At 35.9% G+C, this 21,201-nt stretch overlaps 1 protein-coding gene across 1 annotated transcript; it reads left to right on the forward strand.

Moving 5' to 3' along the window:
• Positions 1-959: 959 nt before the first annotated feature.
• Positions 960-20,405, forward strand: LOC104294542 (chromosome unknown open reading frame, human C12orf4). Its single transcript, XM_009894158.1, has 13 exons — positions 960-1,164; positions 1,450-1,595; positions 2,999-3,180; positions 4,781-4,880; positions 4,971-5,092; positions 7,370-7,476; positions 8,190-8,387; positions 11,830-11,958; positions 13,123-13,188; positions 14,743-14,945; positions 17,882-17,939; positions 19,139-19,206; positions 20,186-20,405. The coding sequence occupies exons 1-13, from the start codon at positions 987-989 to the stop codon at positions 20,276-20,278; spliced, it is 1,650 nt and encodes a 549-aa protein (XP_009892460.1). The 5' UTR covers positions 960-986; the 3' UTR covers positions 20,279-20,405.
• The last annotated feature ends 796 nt before the right edge of the window (positions 20,406-21,201 follow it).

The raw sequence follows: 21,201 nt of genomic DNA on the forward strand, positions 1-21,201 counted from the left end.
ATTGTGGTGGTGTCCTGAGGAGATTTGTAACTGATTTGTTTAATCCGTTCCCAACACGTAGGTTTGTTCACACAAAAAAAAAAACACAAAAAAAACAAAAAACCGAACCCCCCCCACACACACACACAAAATCCCCATCGCTATAAACTGGTCCAATTAATTTTGCAGTGGAAAATACGCTTTCTTTTTTTTTAATTTGGTTTTCTGCTTTTCTTCTCTGTGGACAGTGTTTTTTAGCACTGGTGGGGTTTCAGCTGGTCTAGTGTGTCTAGCTTTGCAGGTAACATTCAGAAAAGATGACTGTAAATTGAGTGGAGGAGCCCTAGTGGAGGGAAAAATTAGTGATATAGGTATGTGCTCCCATCCTGTATTTTCACCCTGTAGACACTTCTCTTGCTTTTCTTTTGGCTTATTTTTCTTGGTATTATTTAGAAGTAATGACAATCTATCCTAAAGCAGGTTGTAAAATGGCAAAATAAACTTTTTCTAAAAATTACTGGAAACTGTGTGTCTCTGTGTGTGTGTGTGTCCTGCCAGGTCTACTACCCGCAGAAAGGAGGAAATAAAATCCTAATGCACTGTAAAGGATTTCAGAATTTGAGACTTGCATGACAGCAGTTACAGTGTCTCAGTTAAAGTGTGCTATTTATGAAGATTCTTTCTGTCCTGGTTCTTCCTTTGAGTCAGGAGGCTTATACTGTAATTTGTAAGAGTAATTACCCAAATTCATATATCGATACACTCAATTACAGTTTGGAAGCATTCAGTGTTTTGGGAACTTTAGTTCCAACCTACATATTTGCAAGTCAAAATTGAAATGAGTGTCTATGAAGAATTTGGGGTTTTAAGTTTTCTTGCTAGAAGCTGAAAGCTAGAAGCTGTTTATTAACGCAGCCATGGTTATAGTTAGCATTTTTTACTGATGATTTGACAAGAATGTAATTCATGTTATTTTCATTTCTAATGCAGGAAATCAACTCAAGAAGATGAAGCCTAATAAAGGGAAGACCTGCACTAGGGAGAGAGACTATGTGTACAAATTCAGTGCTGGAAATCAACATTTAGTGCTTACCGTGCCCCTCAAATTCCCTGTGCAAGAGAATATTAGTCATTTGCATGGGCGTCTAATGCTTCTGCACAATCTGCCATGCTTTATAGAAAATGGTAAGAATTGATTTTTTAAATTAATGTAATATATCCATGTCCACAGGTGTCTTACAACCTGCTTTAAGAAACCAAAAGAAGGCTATTTACTAGAACAGTCTTTAAAAAACTTGTTTTTAAAACAGCAAAACATTAAAGAAAATTGCAGTCAGTACTAGCAAGTAAGGTGCCCAAGTAAAACATTTTCAGAAAAACTTGTTTCCTAGACGATGATTGATGTTTAATGTGACATGTTTTTCCACTGACGTGTTTTGTTGATGGACTGTTCTCTTCTTGTTGTAATAGACCTGAAGCAATCTCTTAATAAGTTCATAGAAGAGGAAACTATAAAAGATTATGATAGAGAAGCTGAAATGGCTCTGGAAGCAGTGAAATCAGGAAAAGTAGACATAAACCAGCTGGCAGATACTTGGGCTAAAGCTTATAAAGAGGTAAGATTAAGGTTGAAAAGTTAATATTCAGAACTTGCTTTGTGAGAGTGTCTGCATGTACAGACAGAATCACATCTGTGAAGATGCAAAATTGCATTGAAATTCACTTTTACTGACCAATTTTTACAATTTTTTCTTTTTACGTGAAAGTGATCATGAAGTCTTTATCCTACAAGTTCTCAGTCAGGATTTTCCTAAATTTAGTAGAGTCTAAAGATAAAAAAATTGAGAGGTAAATAGCTAGGTCTATAAAAATAGACCTAAGGATTATAGTGCATTAAAATCGAAGCAAGAGATAGTAAAGTGGTATTCCTATCCTGAATCGCAAAAATAGCAATGAAGACCCCAAAGAGAAAGTCTATAGCTGGAAGAGGCTTTTCAGTGCATTTTCTGAGTTTGTGTAACTATTTTACATTATTTAGCAATGATGAGGCTTTAGCTGGAATAATGCATCCAGTTTTGCATGTGATCTTCAAAATAGAGGAATGTAAAAGAACTGCAGGAGTCCTAGCAAAGAGAAAAAAAAGTATGACAGAAGCTACAGCATTCAAGGAAAAGGTTATAGGAATTGAATTTGCTTATCATGGAATACAGAAGAATGTTGTGAAAAAGTCCAAAACATACATCTGTTATGAAGAGAATTGGAAGCACATCATCTGCCTTAATGAACATCAACAAAATGAAATTAACTTAACCTTTAAGAAAGAAAAATCTGTAGTGGGTGAGCATAGGAATGTGATGTAACATTGAAAGAGCTGACAGTCTTCTGTGCTAGCAGTTTCTATTGCTAGGTTATTCTGAGCGCAGGGGTTAGGATTAGATAATTTCTTGACATTTCTAACCTACATTTCAATGATACAATCTCAGTTTGTCATCTGAATGTGGTGGGAATGACTGCAAATGTATGAAGTGTTTCTTATACTGAAAGAAAGCTTGCAAAACTGGCATCGTTGGGCCATTCTTTGTTCAATAAAAATTGCTTTTCTTAAATCAGTGTTGTTGCTCAAATTCTAGTGACATCAGACATTAGTCATCCTTTCTAGCAAAACATTTTTGTTTGCACAGCTGGTGTTTTGGGCCCTATCTAAAATTCATCAATTGCAAATATTGTTGTAGATATTACTGTTCTTTCCAAATTGGTGATGGCTGAAAACTGGTAATTCCTCGCTGTAGTCAAAACCTTAATGTTTCTGCTGTTAGTTGCTTTGAAAGAGCAAGAATAAGAAAAGGGAGAAAATGTTAAAGCTAAAGCAGAATACAGAAAGCTCAAATTAGGAAAGATATTTCATGTATGTTGAAGGGTGTGCAACAGTCTGCATGCCCAGTTGATTTTGCCCGACCATTGTGAGGGATCCTTATATGTCCTAAAAGGTACCATATGCTTTAAAGTCTCTTATTTTTAGACAACTTTAGAGTATGCAAAACCTGAAGAAACCAGCTGGGATGAAGATTTTGCTGATGTTTATCATGATCTGATACATTCTCCAGCTTCTGAAATGCTGTTAAACCTGGAACACAATTATTTTGTTAGTATCTCAGAATTAATAAGTGAAAGAGATGTGGAATTGAAAAAACTACGGGAAAGGTATTGCTTTTTTTTTTTTCCCCCCTATCTTATTAAATAGGAGTGCATGCCACTGGGTGTATACAATGTGTAGGACATCGTGTGTCAACTTGTATTTATCTATATAAGTCCTATTTTAGTTTTGTTTCCCTCTTTAAAGTCATATAGTACTTAACCTATATTGTTAGGCTCAGCTATCTTATATTCTCCTCAATCACTGAAAATATTAAAAGCTCAAGCCGTCAAAGTAATACAGGGTTTGATTTCCATTGTTCTATCCATGTTGTAAGTGGTATAGCAAAGCGAAGTTTAGGATATATAGAAAATAAAGCATATTTACGTACCATGTTTTGCCTTTGCTATGATGTAATTTAAAAGAAAAATTGGAAGTTCCACAGGATGAAAAGATGAGCAAAAGACTTGAACCAGATTTAAATCAGAAACTATTGAACTTGAAATTTAGGAAAGTCTGTGTGGGATCCAAATAAGCTTGAACACCTGCAGGTGACTGCTCTGCCCACAAGAGGGAACACATACAATGCAGAGGTTTCTGTTTCTGTTTGAAACTAAATAGGTTAAGGAAAATGAATGCTCACACACTCACACACACATAAATAGTGTAGATACTGAATACTAGGGAAGCTTGTGGGATGCCAGAATATTCTAAGTAGGTATATGTTTTAGCATTCTGTGTGGCAATACTGCTCTTGAGTTGTGTTTGTTTAAGCTCACATTATAAAAGGCATACCTGTTTATACAGTTTCTTCTAAACTGACTCTTACATATCTCTAATTTGGGGATAAATGTTGCCAATAATGTGTTAGCAAAACTTTTTGCTGCTTATTGAGTCTTCTCAAGTATGCATCTAAAAGAAAGAGCATTTAATTCTAAGAGCAGTAATGTTGTAGAGCTCTAGTGTGTATTGACTCCGGTGGGATCTATTTGTCATAATCAAGAAACTCCATGTGTCGGTGGCAGCTGAGACTATCCCAGATGAGCGTAGGTGTTGTTCTGTTTGCACAGGAGCTGCTTGGAATCCCTGACCCTCAGCTCAAATTTGTTTTGTGGATATTCATTGCTAAATCTGGGCAAGGGTAAATGAGTTCCTTGCTGAAGAAAGGACTGAATGTGAAAGACTAAGTGAAGCTAGGGATTAAGAAGACTAAGGAGGGACAATATGTTAGACGATCTGCCCTTTAACTCCAGGTCCCCTTGTTGAATATAGTTTGAGCTGGAAGCTCATCTGACTATTAAAAATAGGTGTGTTTAACCTCCTTCCTGTGTTTACTTGCCTGTATCAACTGTGGTTGGGGCGGGAGGAAAGCAAGGAACTGAGTAGGTCAATTCCAAAAACTTTTCTAATGATAAGGATAGTGAAGTGCTATATTAGAGTATCTGGAGATACTGTTGTACCTTCTTCTGAATATCTGTGAGGGCAGACTTTAAGTGTATGAATTCCAACTCCAAAATGAGCAGGCAGACAAAGCACTGCATGATGTATCTTTCAGCTATGTGTTCAGTTATATCTCTGCTTGTGATGAGCATTGACCAGCTGACTGATACAGCCTTTTTTTTTTTGAAAGTGTTGCTTGTTGTAAATCTACGTTTGCTTCTCTTTCAGACAAGGAGCAGAAATGGATAAAGTGATGCAGGAGCTAGGGAAATCGCTAACAGACCAAGATGTAAATTCATTAGCGGCTCAGCATTTTGAATCTCAGCAGGTAAACTAAGTTCAATGAACTAGAATATATCGTGCAAATAACTGTCTTAAAAAGAAAACCCCAAACAAGTTATTACTGTCTTCTTGTTAGGATTTGGAGAACAAATGGACCAATGAATTAAAACAATCTACTGCAATCCAGAAGCAGGAATATCAGGAATGGGTGATAAAGCTTCATCAGGACCTAAAGAATCCCAACAACAGTTCAATCAGGTATTTAATTCCTCTGTGATGCTTACTTCCATCTGTAATAGTTCAAAGGACTTGCTTTTGTATAATCTTTATTTCAGATTAGCCATTTAAATAGGATAATTAAAGCAAATCAAAGGTAAATAAACCATCATGATTAAATATTTATATTTTGGGGACTTTCTTCATTGTGTAACGTTGTAACCTTTCTGTACTAGAAAGTGTTGTAATGCACTAAACTACAACTTGAGCTGAATGGGGTTTCCTCCTGTTTAACCTTTATTTACAATGTCTACCTTTAACACTATTTCACAAGGCTTTCTGTTACCACTTAAGGATGTTCTGCAGAATAATTGTAGCTTAATAAATGGTAACACTATCAGGTATGTTTTCTTTTTTCTTTTTTTTTTCCATTTTATGTATACATCACTGGACAGTGAAAAAAAAAAAGGAATTTTTTAGTGTGAACACTTGTGGTGGGCGTTGAATGTGACTGAGGAAATAGCAGGGAAGTGAGAATTTGTAACTTGGGGAGACCCTTATTCTTTATCATTAGTAACCACCACCTTTGCTACTAATAGGAGAATAGGAGTAAAACCTGATGCTTTCCCATGCCTTGCATTAGTAGAAGAGCCTCTCTGAGTAGATTTAGGTGGGTGCAGTAAGGAATTTATCGGAAACACAACACCTTTGAATGAAGTGGATGCCAATGATAAGAGAAGACAGGCACGGATCATACTGCATGAAATGCTTCCTCACTTTCTCCTAGGTGTTTCATTTTGGGATAAGGAACGTATGGAACGTGAGGGAAGAGAGAGAGGAGAGGAGATATACTGGAAGATAATGCTGTATATTTAGATTTCTCACTGCTTTCCTCAGGATTTTGTTGTCTGTGAATTTATGTTTTGGAAGTCTTTTGCAGTTCTCAGGTTAGTCCAAGAATGTCCTAGGACTGTATAGCTCACAAGCAAGCTGGCCTCTTTCTAAACTAGTCACCAGGTAAAACATCACTGCAGTAGTGACAGTCTGCTCAAGATCTAAGCCCAGTCCTAAAATATTTTTCCACAGAATTTGCGTGTTAGTTTTGTTGATTATTTCCATGAGGCTTTAAAGATAGTGAATTACAAAGGCTATTCATACTTGTCACTGTGAACCTCTTGCCATGTTCTGGCTTCTTACTGCTGTAAAACAAGACCAAGGTGAAGTTGCTTAGAGCTGAAAGCTGGGAGACATGGACTGCTAGAGGACCAGAGGCAAGTACCTCTGAGAGAGAGCGAGGATGTTCTGGCTTCATAATCTTGGATGTTTATAAAGACGTGAAGTGATAGTATTTGAATCATTGCACTCGCATACACTGGTAGAAAGTGTGATCTCTCTGCTTGTGTTAAGTCCTGAAGACTGTAGGTCCATAATACATTTGAAAATAATGCACAGGAAGTCTATAGTAGGGCAACTGGAAACTTAGGAAGGGAGAAGTAGGTGTGTTACACACGTATATAGACATACAAGATATATGCATACACACACATATATATCTTTATGCATCTAGTTGCTTATATGCGTGTGCGTATATATTTATTAATGATATATCTCGGTTCTACCTCATCACTAGGCATTTGCAATTAGTGGAATTGCTTGCAAGTTTATAAAACAATCCTTTATGAAACACCTTTGAAGATTAGGCACTTTGAAAATAAAGAGAAACTTTTTATTAATGCAGAAACAAATTGGAGAGGTGTTCATATTCTTTCATGTAGCAGAAACAGTACTAATCTATCACTTACTACCACACAGATGAATTTAGGAAAAAAATTAAAACTGGTATCTGAAATCTTTCCTGCTAGTTTGAACACTGTGGAGCATTGTTGTGGGCTTTTTTAACCTCTCATTTTGTGTGTGGTGCGGGAAAGAAATGTTTTATCTAGTAACTTCATAAATAAGGTTTTGGCTATTATAAATAGGCTGAGAAGAATTCTTTTCTTTTTTTTCCCCCTGTTATTCCTGTGTTCCTATTATGTTATAACTAGGTATTGTGATTTATTTTTATTTCTCAATCTCAGAATGCTTTATGAATGAGCCAGGTAATGTAAATCTAACAGTGGAGTCTGCTCTTCCTGCTGGTATGCACCTGGAGTGCATGCCAGGAAGGCAAAACCTCAGATGAGTGGAGTTCATTCAAATAGGCTTAGTCTCTTCATTTTCACAGACCAGCTGAGAAAACTTTGGATAGCTTTCACAAAATATTGCTGGTCTTGTACAAAAATTAGGACAAACCTTCCAGTATGTTTCTCATTATTTTAGTGATGAAATAAATGTTCAGCCCAGTCAACTGAGAGAATCTGTAGAAGGAAATGGAAGAATTTATGAAGAGCAAAGGCTGTTAGAAGAAAGTTTTACTATTCACTTGGGTAAGTAAAGTAAACTGACACCAAACGCAAACATAATAACAGATGCTAATAAATAATGTATCTAAGCCATGTTTTATTTACAGTATTTAACTGTCAATGTATGTAATATATACAGTTTGTAATTGAGGTACAGTACAGTATAAACTGTATCAAACAGTATCTAGCTATCTGAAATATACTTAATGAAAAACCTTCTAGAAGCAAGTTTTTATCCACTCTAGCAAGATGACTAGTGTAGAAAAGCACGCTAACATCAAAACACATAGCAGTTAAAAATTATATTTTAACTTTTCTTGTGTTTGGTAAGAAAATTTGGGTATTAATTTCAATTCCCATGATAAATTAACAGAAAGGATGCTTAAAACTTTTACTTCTTGTTCATGCAATAGAGACTTCTTACACTGCCAGTTTTGACTGCATCAGTATTTTATCCATAGCTTTATAAGAGGGAACAAGGCTCATTTCAGGTATAGATAACCATTGCTTTGTGACAGTATGTGAAAATATTGCATTTTTACTCTTATTTTTTAAATTGCTGATACGTATGTAGAACTGGAGATACAGTTAAGAACTTCCTTTGAGTATTATTGATTATATTTCCCTTAGATCTTTTTCACAAAACTTAGGGAAGCACTTTGGTCACTTGCATTTTAATAACAATCTTGAATTTCCTCTTTTATTTTATGTATCAAAATCATTTATATTCTATACAGGAGCTCAGTTGAAGACCATGCATAACTTGAGATTACTGAGAGCCGATATGCTGGATTTCTGTAAACATAAGCGCAATCATCGAAGTGGAGTAAAACTTCACAGACTTCAAACTGCAATGTCTCTCTATTCAACTTCTCTCTGTGGCCTGGTTTTATTGGTGGATAACCGTATTAGTTCATATAGCGGCATCAAAAGAGGTGAGCCCTCTAATGGGGTACGTTGTGTCACTGAAAATGAATGTCACTTAAAAACTTACTGTCTTGTCTCACAAAAAATATTCCCTGTGAAATTAAAATTTACTGGAGACCCTAATGTTTTGAACATGGTATTGCAAAAGGGTAACAAATGCAAAAGAGATATGGATAAGGATGGGGGAAGAGAGTTGTGCTCTGATAAGCTGTTATCTCTCTCATCTCTTTCCTAGGTTTTGTGTTTAAGTAAGGAACATGTTAGAGTGACCACTTCAATGTTGATTTCCCTACCTTAGACTGACTTATTATAGGGGCGTCTAACTCTGTAGTGTCAGATTAGCATACTGAAATCTACTTGCAAAGATGAAAATTCAACACGCTAAGATTTTAAATTGATAAGTAAATGTGTAAAAATACTATGTGGTTTAGATATCTGCAGCGCTATGAATTATATTAAAAGTGAAAAATAGGAATAATACTTGGCTGCTCTTGGAAAGCTTGGTTAGTAGCCATTTAAAGTGCATGACTTTTGAGTAACTGGACACTATGATGAAGGTTTTTTGTATCAAGGTTAACCTATGAAACGTGTTCATTCCTGTCCCAATTCTGGTCACTGAGGCTTTCTTTGAACCACATGATTGACTTTCCCACCTTCCTCTTGAAGTTTAATACCAAAATATTTACACTTGAAACATCTTTTTGACTGGAGCCACTATTGCTCATTATTATTCTAGAGTGCAATAAAAAAATAGACTTTGGTGGTTGATATTCTCTGAAAACAGTGTGCAATCAGGCTTGTAGCTAGAAGGAAAGGGAAGCGTACCAGTAAAAATTGCAGTTGCATTTGTGCTGTTGATGGTTTTCAAGTTGCTTTGTTCTGAGAGTATTATTTCATGCTTGTACTCATTTTCAGTTACATTTTTTTTTACTGCTTAAATATTTAAACTAATAAGGAAAATTTGGTTTTATACTAAATCTTAGGTGATAAGAGAAGATGAACATTTAAGTAATACTGTTAAACACAAAATTGCATCTTCTAGCCACCAATTAGATCTTGTAGCCACAGTAGAAGGGAAAACAAGGGACTGTATCACAATCTGTAAAATATAATCCTCAATAAATTTTGATTTCTTTGAGTTCTGAAGGTACTTTAGGGAACTTAACTGTGGGCACATTCCACAGCTGCCTGCAGCACCATTCTTTTTAAAAATGTTGCAGAAATGAATGTGTTGCATATCTAGGCTCCTCTGACCTAGTCAGATATATTACTTTAAAACATCAGTGAATGTCTGGTTGTACTGAGACCCCAAACCACTATAGATGGCAACTGAGGTTTGGGCACACTTCTTTAAATCCATTCTGTGGTGCTGTGTTAGCTTCTGGCAGAAGAGCAGTAATAAACACCTTTGAGAGGAAACTTTGCTCTTAAACTGTTAGAGGTGTTTGTTGCAAGAGCACTAGCCAGAACCAATTCTCCTTCCTAAAAGGTTCTTTAAGAAATAAATATGCTAGGAGTTCAAAGGTTCATTAAATTGCTATATAGAAGACCTTTAAATAATATATTGATGCTATTGTTTAAGTAGAGAGGTAGTGGCTTGTGAAGTCTATAAATTTCTGGGTTACAAAAATGCAGAAACAATTTTCTGCTATTGTTTTAAAGCTAGGGAAAAATACAAACCTAATAGCCTTTATTTTGTGATGGGCTAGAGGTTCCCTCAAAGCTCTGAGATTTTCAAAGGCTGTTGGAGTAAACGAGCTTCGTGTAAGCATGCTGTTCATCCAAGCATTTTACATTGTTTTGAGAACACCAATCACTTGGCAAGTACTAAACGGAGAGGGGCTCTAGGTGTATGAATTCCTGCAACTTACTTGGGTGACCTTGTTTGTTTACCTGAGGAAGCTTATGAATGTGCTTTTTTTTTTTTAGTGTATTTTCTTAGCTCTGTTTTGTCTAGAGAAAATTTTGGTGTTGCATCTTTGGTAAATCTGTTGTCCAAAAATGGTTCCATTTGTCTCAAAATTCAGGATGTACGTGACATATTTTCAAGACTTGAAAACCATGACTACAGTGTCTTCTGTATTTCTTACAATGTGTAAACAGTAACTAGCAAAAATAACTTTGAATTCGGATTTGGACACATCTCTAGAAAACAGCCTCAGACAGAAAGTTAAACTTATGTATGAACTTTCAACATGCTCATTTCATTCAGACTGTTTTTCTACGTAGATGAATAGTTTCTTTATTTACTTTATGCATTGCCCAGCTCAAGTCTCTTATATTAGGACTTTGTAGGGCTACTGTGACTCAGATTTTGAGTAGGTACAGCCACTCAGACAAATGATAAACTAAAGCTAAAGTTAATTCTAATTTAAATACAAGAGATTTTTCATTTGTTTGTTTCAAATAATATGTCTTGTAACCATATTTTATCTTGATACACACAAAAGACACAATCTTTTGGAATATACGCTTCTTCCTACCTTGGTTTTGGACACCAGAATTTAGTAAAGCCTTTTCAAAATAGATTTTGTGATGGAGATGAGACTTCATGTAAAAAGATAAAATACATTAAGATTTTTCTCTTTACCATGCCTGTTCCTGTTGCAGCCTGTTCACAGGAGTATGCGGTGCTCTGCAGATAGGCAATCAGAGTACATTAAGAACTTTAAGGAGGATTAGAGCAGGTACCTCAAAATGGGAAGTAAGTAGCAATTGCTTAGTATAGTCCAGCTTGCTCATAGCTTGTTTTGGCTCCCATTGATTTGCTTGGAGAGATGGCTGGACGTTAGGATAAGCAGCTTAGAATACCAGTCACAGAGGCAGTATGTTATGTTTCTAATTATCAGTATAATATTTCCAAGTCTGATTTAATACTTACTTATCAGGAGGAGGAACTTGCAGCTCTTTTCAGCTGATGACACTGTTCTTTAGCTTTCAGATCTGTGTTTCGAGAGCTAAAAGGAAGGAACTGTAATTCCAACTTTCCGGATACACTGCTGATCAATTTCATTAATAGTTTTCATTTTTCAAAGCAAATTAGAATGCAATTATTGCTGTTGGAAGTATCTGTTATGTATGTTTAAATAAAGTATCACAGGTTGAAGGACTGTTAGTAATAAGACATCATTTGTAAAGCACAAATAAATTTAATGCACGTATATTATTGCTGTTATTTTGGGTTTTTTTGGTGTGGGTGGTTTTGTTTGAAGAGCAACAGCACTCAAGGATTTCTTTTCCCCAAGTAATTTATTTATTTCAAAAAATGTTTTGTCTCTGCCATAAATTTATTAGAATTTAAAGTGGATTCCAGCAGGGCTCTAACTGGTTTGGGGGAGGGGGGAGGGGGTTGCCTTTGTAACTGGCCTTGCTTGAACAGTAGAGCAGAATTATGTAATGTTACTAAGCACAGCCTTCTGATGTGGATTTTAATCTTGTTTTTTTTCATAGATTTTGCAACTGTTTGCCAAGAATGCACAGATTTCCATTTTCCTGGAATTCAAGAACAGCTTGAAATTGTCCAGAAGGTTGTACTTAAGGCTAGAGCACAACGTAGCAGTAAGTCGAAAAGACATCATGGTCAGTGACAACCAAAATTACTTTCCTTGAAATAGAATAGTGGTCAGCTGAATGTTTATGGTTACGGGAAAGTTGATTTCACTCTTCAGTTACCTGATCTATAAAATGGAATGTTTGAGTTTATCGATAAACTGAGAAGTCTGCATTAAATTCTCTCCTTGCAGACAGCATGTTCACATGATGTCTTTGCTGCCATAACAGACATGCCTTACAAAAAAAAAAAAAAAAAAAAAAAAAGTAGTCCTTAGGTTCTGATCACACTTTAACAGCATCAGAAGTGTATAGGGCCATTGTGCTTTCCTGTGCAGTTTAAACTGCCTGTAGCTGCACAGTATTTATCTTTCTTGACTTTTTAATATCTATTTAAATGTAAAGCTTTAAAAATTGCAGAAGAGGAGTTATGATGTTTTCCCTTCCTTAAAAGTGAACACTAAAACTGAATAATAAACTGACTAAATGTGTATATTTTTTAGTGCTGACCGAATCCTTGTGAATGGTTTACTTTGCAGTTATATTTACCAAATGGCTGTGAAATTTTCTGACCACATGGTGTTAAGGCAGTACTTGTACATCATGAAACTTTGTTTTTCTTGCAGAGAACTACTTATGTGGTTTAAAAATGTCAGTATCATGAATGCATTCAAGTTTTCTTAGGAACCTGCATATTGCTGTAGTCCATATTGCTGTAGTCATGAGGAAGACTGAAAGCTGTTTTTATACTGCTGATTTATGTAAATCTCTTTAAAATTTTTCTTGTAATACTAGAAACAAATTTGTTTCAAATATTTTTTTATTTGAAATAATATTATTTATAAATTAAATATTTAAATTATTTAAAAACCAATAGCAAGGTACTGTGTAGCTGTGGGGGCAATTTGGAAAGTTTATTGTTATGTTTGAGAACATTGTGTTTTATTTTGCCCAAATGAAGAGGTATCATAAGATGATAAAATAAGAAAGCTAGTGATTTGAGATAGGATTCAGTTCAGTGTCTGTTGAAGTCAGCAAAAACACTTCCTGTCCACCCCTCTTCTTTTGGGGGACTTTATGGTGACCTCATGGTAAAAATTCAAGCCAGATATCATCTTGGTGCATCAGACTTTCATGCCAAAGTGTAATTAATAGAACAAACATTAAACATACCATCTATGTATTTATATACAGAAAACAAAAGTGGAAACGAAGATAAATTAAAGAATGTTGAACGAAACCAGTCAAATATTTTGCCAGGTGAGTTCCACTGCATTTCCCCCCTCCTCTTAAAGCAATTTGTGTTATGTAGATGCACATTTTTAGCTCTAAAGTCAGAACATAAATTATAAACTAAACCCAAGTTGACCTCAATCAAGGAGAAGGATGTTCTTGTGGCTAAGGCAGAGAACTGGGTGTCAGGACATCTGGTTTCTATTCCCAGCTTTGCCACTGCATCATGTGACTTGGGGCAAATGACTTAGCTTCTCTATGCCTAAAATTTCTTTTCACAATTTGAGGGTGAAAAAAAGATCTGAGCATCTTGGGAAGAGGTAAAGCTTAAATACTAGAAACTAATTTTATTTTTGAAAATAATTCTGTATATGTCACTGCTGTGGTACAGTAAAGCATTTTAGAATGTAGAGATTGTACAAATCCATTCCTCTCAAAGAGCGAGTATCTTCTGTATGTATTGTGAATTTTAGTAAGGACAGCTTCTGTGGAATTTGAAGATGAATACACAGTTGGAGGAGGGAGTAGTAAAATCCATACAACCCATGGTTGAATAACAGAGCTTCTTAAAATTGCTTTCATGATTGTCTTAGATCTCATTAGTATAAGTGGATTATAAATCCACTCAGGTCCTTAACAGATAAATCCACATGAATGTCGCTGCAGTGGCTTGTGTATTATTACTCTTTGACGGTCATTGCTGGGGATTAGTGACTCCTTAGCAGTCATCAGAAAGGAGTACATACCCATTCTTCAGCTGTCCCAGTAAAAAGGTAATGTCTTAACTTAAATGACCAATAACAATAGGTTTGAAGAAAAACGTTTATCTGTTGACTGAAACAGTAGGAGTATTGCATACCTGCTTTTCTGTTGACTCTAGTATAGGCTTTTTATCTCCAGCAGAAAGGTAAGATAGAGAGACCTGTATTTCACTACCCCTTACCCTTTCTCTACCTTTGATAAATGAATACCAAGTCTAAAAATAACCCCAACAAGATGTCTTGGTAACTTTTTGGAAACAAGTCTGTAACTAATCTTTCCATTACTATGATATATTTTAAATCCTAATGATCACTGATACGTTTGTCTTCCAATACGTATCTCAGTTGTTATGTAACCTGCTATCTTTTTCCACAGACTTTTCGCATCCTTTATTTTAACCCATCCATTTTTGGTATTTCCGCCTCCCACATCTGTCTGCAATTCAGTACTTACATTATATATTTTGAGTATTACACCTCCTCTGTGTTTGCTTTTCTGTTTTGTGCTATATATAGATCATATCCGCCTGTACTGTCACTGTTATGTCTTATTACACCAGGTGTCCGTGATGCCAGTGAAACCTATCAAAGCAGGGAAGTGAGTGTAGCATGAATGTAAAAGAATGATATTCCAAGAGATCTTAGATCAGTTGGTTTCTAACTTTTTTTAATCTCGTTATGTATGTGTTTTGTATGTCTCTTGTATGTTTGGACTTGCCTTTTGTCTTAACTGACCCTATTCTTACATTGCGTAATAATGGTACTTCAGTACAGATCACTGTCATGATATCTTGCCTTCTTGGTTTATATTATTCTGTAGGAGAATTCTACATCACACGTCATTCAAATCTTTCTGAAATTCATGTTGCTTTTCACCTCTGTGTGGATGATAATGTAAGATCCGGTAACATAACTGCTCGGGATCCTGCAATCATGGGACTCAGAAACATTCTCAAAGTCTGCTGCACGCACGACATTACTACCATTAGTATTCCTCTCCTCTTGGTGCATGATATGTCAGAAGTAAGTAAATGTAAAGATTTGGTTTGTTTTTATCTTCTAGGATGGAACAAAAGTGATTTTTGCAAAGTTTCGTGCTGGTTTAAGTCAAATGGGACAGTTTATCCCAGTCATGTGCTCTAGTCACATCATTGTGCTGGCACTTATATCTATATGGTGACCCAAATGAAGGAACTGAACCAGTTAAAAACGTTGCAGCCAGTTGAATCACTTTAGTTTTTTATTCCTACCCCTCATTTCGGACACTTTACTTCCTTGATCCAGCTCATTGCACAGTTGCGTATTAATGAAAGATGGGACTACATGCCTGGAAGCCTTCTGGCAACAGGTCTTGCTTAGAAACTATACCTTCAGATTCACTGATGCGATAGTGATACCAGATCCCCAGTTTTAGTTGTTGCTAGTAAGAAAAACTTAAATCTTGCTAGTTTTAGCTTCATTTGCATATCTGTATTTTAAAATACAAATAAAACACAAGACCAAGTGCTCAACGTGCTTTGAGAGTGTGTTGTTGCTTGGATGCGTGAAACTGAAGAATTATCTTCTTGTCTAGCACTGGATTCTTCAAAGGTTCTGGTACAACAATTTACTTAATATATTAAGTTTTGCAGAGTAGGTGGAAAGTGACCTGTATGATGAGTGTATGTTTAGCCAAAACCGCGTTGTGTGAATTGTATTCACAGCATTGTTTATTACAGTGTTTTGCAGCTGGCTGACCTCATTTGAAACACACAAATATGTAACTTGTTGTTGAGGGAAAAGTGAACAATAACAGATTTCTGAAAGTTAACCTGAACTTGGTGCCTTCAGCAGCCCCCGTTTTGAATCTGCGTTTACCACCTACATAAAAACATTTTTGTAAAGTGGTTAACCAGGAGCACAGCTGCAGAGATGTTTGCATGGTACACTGTCACAGGCATTCATCATGAGTTTTCTCTGTGTTTTTCCCAAAGGTTTTCTTTTATGGGTAGAAGAGTGGTGTTTATAACCTCACAGAAGTAATGAGTCTACCAATCTCAATGAAGCCATTACATTTCATTGTTATGGGACTTTCATATAAAGCTAATTATTTTTTTCTATGAAAAAGCAAATCAGGAGTTCTGTTTTCCTTAGTTTTTCTTATGACAGGAACAACAAAAACAGATATTTCTTTTCTGATCATTAAGTTAAACGAAAGAAAGAAACTGGATTTGATACTTGAGAAAGACGAAAGCAGACAAATTCAAATTCAGGACAACTGAAGCATTACTGTGTGATCACTATTATGAATCTAATACAAACTGATATATAAACTGGGGATTGAAATGGCTCTAATAGGATGGCATCACTAAAAATCCTAGAGCTGGCAGACTTTCTTGGTAATTTCAGCATAGGAGCCATTGCTGCTGTACGCACAGCAACACTGAGAAAAATGTGACTCTTCAGGAATCTCGGGCAGCTCTCTCTATTACCCTAAGTTAAGAAAAAATGTTTTGAAAAATAGTAGAAATTAATGGAGTATAAGCTGTGTAACAAATGTTTATGAACATGGTTTGTGTATATAGAAAGACTATTGATGGGTATATTAACCTCAAATATTTCTCATCTGAGTTTCTGCCTTTTAAATGTATAGCTGCTCATACTGGGTTCAGGATTTGCATAGATAAATTTTGAGTAAACCTCATGCTAACTCTTAACTTAGGAACATTAACCATTGAATTTTGGTTTGAAATCTTTGTCCCACAAGACATTTATGGACTTTAGTGTTTTCATTACCTGATTATGACATGGTTCTGCAAAGGTGTAAGCCCCTAAGCTTTATAAAATTGGCAGCCCCATGTAGTGAGTCTATCACAGTTTTGCTTGAATAAAAAGCCTTGCAGCATATCTTTCTAATCAGTGCAGTTGGCATTTTTTATTTTTTAATAAAATTAGACAACAAATTTATCTCAACAGCAAGTCATTGCATCCTAAAAAGGAGTGAGGTGTGGTCTCTGCTGACGAACAAAACTAAAAGTGCCAGGTGTTTTTTTACTTGCTTGAATGCTATAAACCAAAACTCACTATAGGAAAGGGGGTGTTTGCTTCTTTTCCCTATCTCCAGCACTCTATTTCGAATTGGTACTTAACCAATCCTTCATCATTTCCTCAACTGTTACTTAGTTTGCTTATAGAGAAAAATCCTGATAACATGGCAAAATCATGAGAATGTAACGTTTTTAAAGATGGATTAGAATTGAATCACAACTGCGTCATTTTCAGTTCTTGTGGCTTGCACACAGTGACATTCAAGATTCAACCTGTTATTTCCCTGAGTGCCCACAAGATTTAACATCTATGTTCCTCTGAAATAGTCCAAGGCATTGTGTCACATCCTGCTGTTTCAATCAGTCCTTTTAAGGTTTAGTTCCCTTTATTGATTACACACGGTACTCCTGAGTTGCCTTCAGAGCAACACGACGTTTGTTTATAGGCAGTTATTTTTTACCTAAGCTAAAACAGTGATTAAAACTAACAATAAACGCGTACATTACTTGTGACAGAAGGGACACACAGGTAAATAAATTATAACAAAGACCAAATATTTCTTCCAGAAAGCTTAGAAATGAAAAAAAAAAAAAATGGTGTCCGGCATTGTTCTGTCTGATTAATGTGTTGTATACTCTAAAAGCAGCATCTATTGATGCAGTGTTTTACATCATGAAAGAAAGTTTTCTGAAAGCCATTTCTAGCTTATGCTGTTTTTAATGTCTTACATATTGTGGGCATGGTAGGAGATACTCCTACCTTAGTAGGAACTTTGGCTTTCTGGAAAACGGAATCCCTCTTCATGGCTAGTAATGCTGCCTGAATACCTGATGGGAAAATGTGGCAAAAATGTATTATTCTTAATAACTTCCCTACTACTTTTGTTGGTTAGATCCATTGCGCATTGAAGCTTTCCATTTATTATTTTTTAGGAAATGACCATTCCATGGTGCTTGAAGAGGGCAGAGCTTGTGTTCAAGTGTGTTAAAGGTATGTTAGTGAATGCTTCAGCTGTTTGTGTTGCATCTGGTGACACCCAGCCTTAGCTCAGGCTGTATATTTTCCCCAAAAAGGTGTTCTTCAATAATTTATTGTTTGTACAAATATACACTTAGATTTTCTCTTTGAAATTAGTAACTGTCATACCAGGAAATAGTCTCAGACTCTTAGAATGGAGACCAAAAATGTTTCAAAAGTATCTTTACAACGTAAACATAGATGGTAGAAGAAAAAGCCTTCACAGCTACTTTGAGTGATCTCTGAAGGAGGGCAAAAGCTGGTGGTTCTCTACAGTATAATTTCCAGTGTCTTTTGTATTTTGATTGCCTCAAACAATGAGGACTCCCCACATCTTTCCAAGACAAGTTTATATGCTAATTCATTTTTTTCCTGGAAAGTCCTCATGACTCGATTTGGTTTTCTTTCTTTCCAAGTGGTGCTAATACTTACTGCATTCTTGTGTGCTGCACTTAAATGCTTGAACCAGTCATTTTGAATAGGTAAAGTGTTAGTAGTGGTAATGTTCTTTCTACAGCCGATTCAAGGAACCTCTTCCTATTGTGACCTTTAGTAATTCACAATGGAGTATCATCGACATAGCTGCTTCCATTAAACAAGTATTTTTCTGAGTATCTTTATTTGCCATGAGTGCTTCGTGTGGACCTTGTAGTTCATTTGTTATAGTAAGGAAATGCTAGCATAAAAATGCTGTGTCGTAACTTGAGCAATAAATGAGTGCTGAGCTTTTTCCATACAAGTAAGTCCAGGTAGTTTCTGTTGCTGCCAGACTGTCAGTGTACTTTTGGCAAGAGGCTTGTACTCATTCACATGGGTGTAATCACAGGAGAGCTAAAGTAAAGCGCTGTTTCTCAATGAAAGCAAGCCATTGAAAGAACTCAGCTGTCATATTTGGAGAAACCTCTTGCTTCTGCTGGCTAGCGCTGTGCTGTACAGTAGGCCTGGTTATTCTGCTCTTCAAGGGTATATTGACTTTCTCCGTCACTCATTAGGTTTTCCAGTTAAAGCAGATTTCAGCCAGGAGATAGAGCAAGTCTGATTTAAATGCAATTAATGACATTCCTAGTTAAGGCAGTTAAAATCCTAATTGAATGTGAAAACTCCCCCACTGCTTGATAGTGGTGTAATCGACTGCATAAGTAGTACATACAATATGAATGCTATTGTTTTAGGTTTCATGATGGAAATGGCCTCATGGGATGGAGGAATTTCTCGAACCGTACAATTCTTGGTACCACAGGTAGGTTAAATCAAATTCATATCCAACCTAGAAGACTGCTGGAACAAGAAGCTAAATGTCAGCAGATCTAGTTTTGATTTCTTTGCTGTGTCCTGCTCTTTTTATGTGAGCTTCAATTAATCACTGTGGGTTTGGTACCTTGCCTATAAAACAGAAGTAAGAGGCATTTGTATTTTTGGATATCCTGTAGTATCTTCTGAGGATGATAACATTTCAAACTAGGAAGTTCACCTTCACAAACGGTGAATACAGCACCTTTAAAAAAGATACTTTTTTGCTATTATTTACTCTGAAGAGATGGGTTAACCTTGCATTATTTTTAGGCATTTATTAGTTCTATTGTGTAACAACTTGGAAAGTTGCAATGCACTGAGTTCAGTCATGCTCCCGCAAACTCATCGATGCCTAGGTATTTGAACTTACTTGAAATTAAGATTCTGAAATTATTTAATTTGGAGTTCTAGCTGATCTTGAGAAATAGAAAGTTTTCCGAAGGTGGCCAGCACTAAGTTTTATGTGTTCTAAAAAGTGGTACTGGAAGTGATATAAAAATCAGAGTTATGCTGGGAAAGAAATAACATGTATTTCTTGACAAAATAGAAAACCACTGAGCAAGGAGGAGGCCAAGAATAAATCAAGTACTGAAGTTCAATCTAATTCTGGAATTCAGAGAGCAGGAGTCCTGTAGATAATGAACAGCACTTGTCCTGCTTGTGCTAGGCAGAAATAATCAATTACTGGAACAAGAAATGTACTGGAAACAGATATGTCACACAAACAGTATTTTTACATCAATCTTTTTCTGTTAATTGAGTTAGATATAGAATTATAACACATAGTTTGAAAACAATTTTTGTGGTGTTCTGAAAACAGCAATTCTCTTAATTGTGAAGAAACAAAGTTGAGATACTTAATTCTTCCAAACTACAGAAAAAAGCCATAGCTTACTGGTGAATTTTTTTTCATTTGTTTTTTCCAGACAATTTCTGAAGAAATGTTTTACCAACTGAGTAATATGCTTCCGCAAATCTTCAGAGTGTCCTCTACATTGACTTTGACCTCTAAGCACTGAATTTTGTGCATCAGTAAGATGTATTCTGTTGACAAAGGACGAGATTACAGAGATTCTGGGCTGGAATGTCTCCTTTCTGAGGGATGATGACCCTGAAGTGGTATTTGTTGCAACTTAAAGAATCATGTCATCATAATAAACGATAAAAGCTGTCTGCACTTGGTTGTTAGCAGTTGATTTTTGCCTCTGGCTTTCTGTTTCAGCTGAGCATTAATGTTGAATTCCTCACCTCTATCTGAAAGCCATTCCATATAACTTATTGTATGTGATCTACAGAAATATAAGTGATTTCATACTTAAGTAATAGGAGTAAGAGCTTATGGTAGGCATAGGATCTTCTGGGTGGGCTTCAGGTTCTTGGGTTTTAAAAACACTTTCTGAATTTACTCAGTGATGTTTCAAAAAAATATGAACAATGTCCGGTGTCTCCTTAGAATAACTGACGTAGTTTGTCATGGTTGTCTTTACAGTGTCACAGTGACCCCAAAATAGAATGTATTTCTCCCTCATTTTACTGTTACAAAATGAAAGACATGAAACAAGCATTTAACCTTCTGCACTTCCTAAATCACGGAAGTGTTAATTATTTTTTTTCCTTTCTTATTTTTTGATTTAATATTTTTTTTTAATATGTGAACTTTTTGCTTTGTTACAAGATTTCACATTGACAAGTCTGTCAGATGAACAACTTAATAGGAATACTGTAGTGTTCTGGAGTCTTTTGTACAGGTATATTTTGCTGCGTATTAATTATTAATGTTTTGTGACTAAACAGTCTAATTGAAAATACTGGGGAGACAGCTCAAGCTGCAGCTATGAAATTGCTTGGGACAAACTTGAATCCAGTCCAAAAAAAAAAGCCCCCATGCCCCTGCCTCCCCATGATGGCGGGCAGGGGGAAGGTTGGGAACTACTTTTCCCCC

This window comes from Charadrius vociferus, unplaced genomic scaffold (assembly GCF_000708025.1).
Source record: "Charadrius vociferus isolate BGI_N301 unplaced genomic scaffold, ASM70802v2 scaffold160, whole genome shotgun sequence".
In the NCBI taxonomy this organism is placed as follows: domain Eukaryota; kingdom Metazoa; phylum Chordata; class Aves; order Charadriiformes; family Charadriidae; genus Charadrius; species Charadrius vociferus.

Bases quoted from the DNA above. Each gene is read 5' to 3' on its own strand.
- LOC104294542 (XM_009894158.1), top strand. From the start codon at position 987: ATGAAGCCTAATAAAGGGAAGACCTGCACTAGGGAGAGAGACTATGTG. The intron at 1,165-1,449 runs GTAAGAATTGAT...TTGTTGTAATAG, and splicing joins GCCATGCTTTATAGAAAATG to ACCTGAAGCAATCTCTTAAT. The intron at 1,596-2,998 runs GTAAGATTAAGG...TCTTATTTTTAG, and splicing joins GGGCTAAAGCTTATAAAGAG to ACAACTTTAGAGTATGCAAA.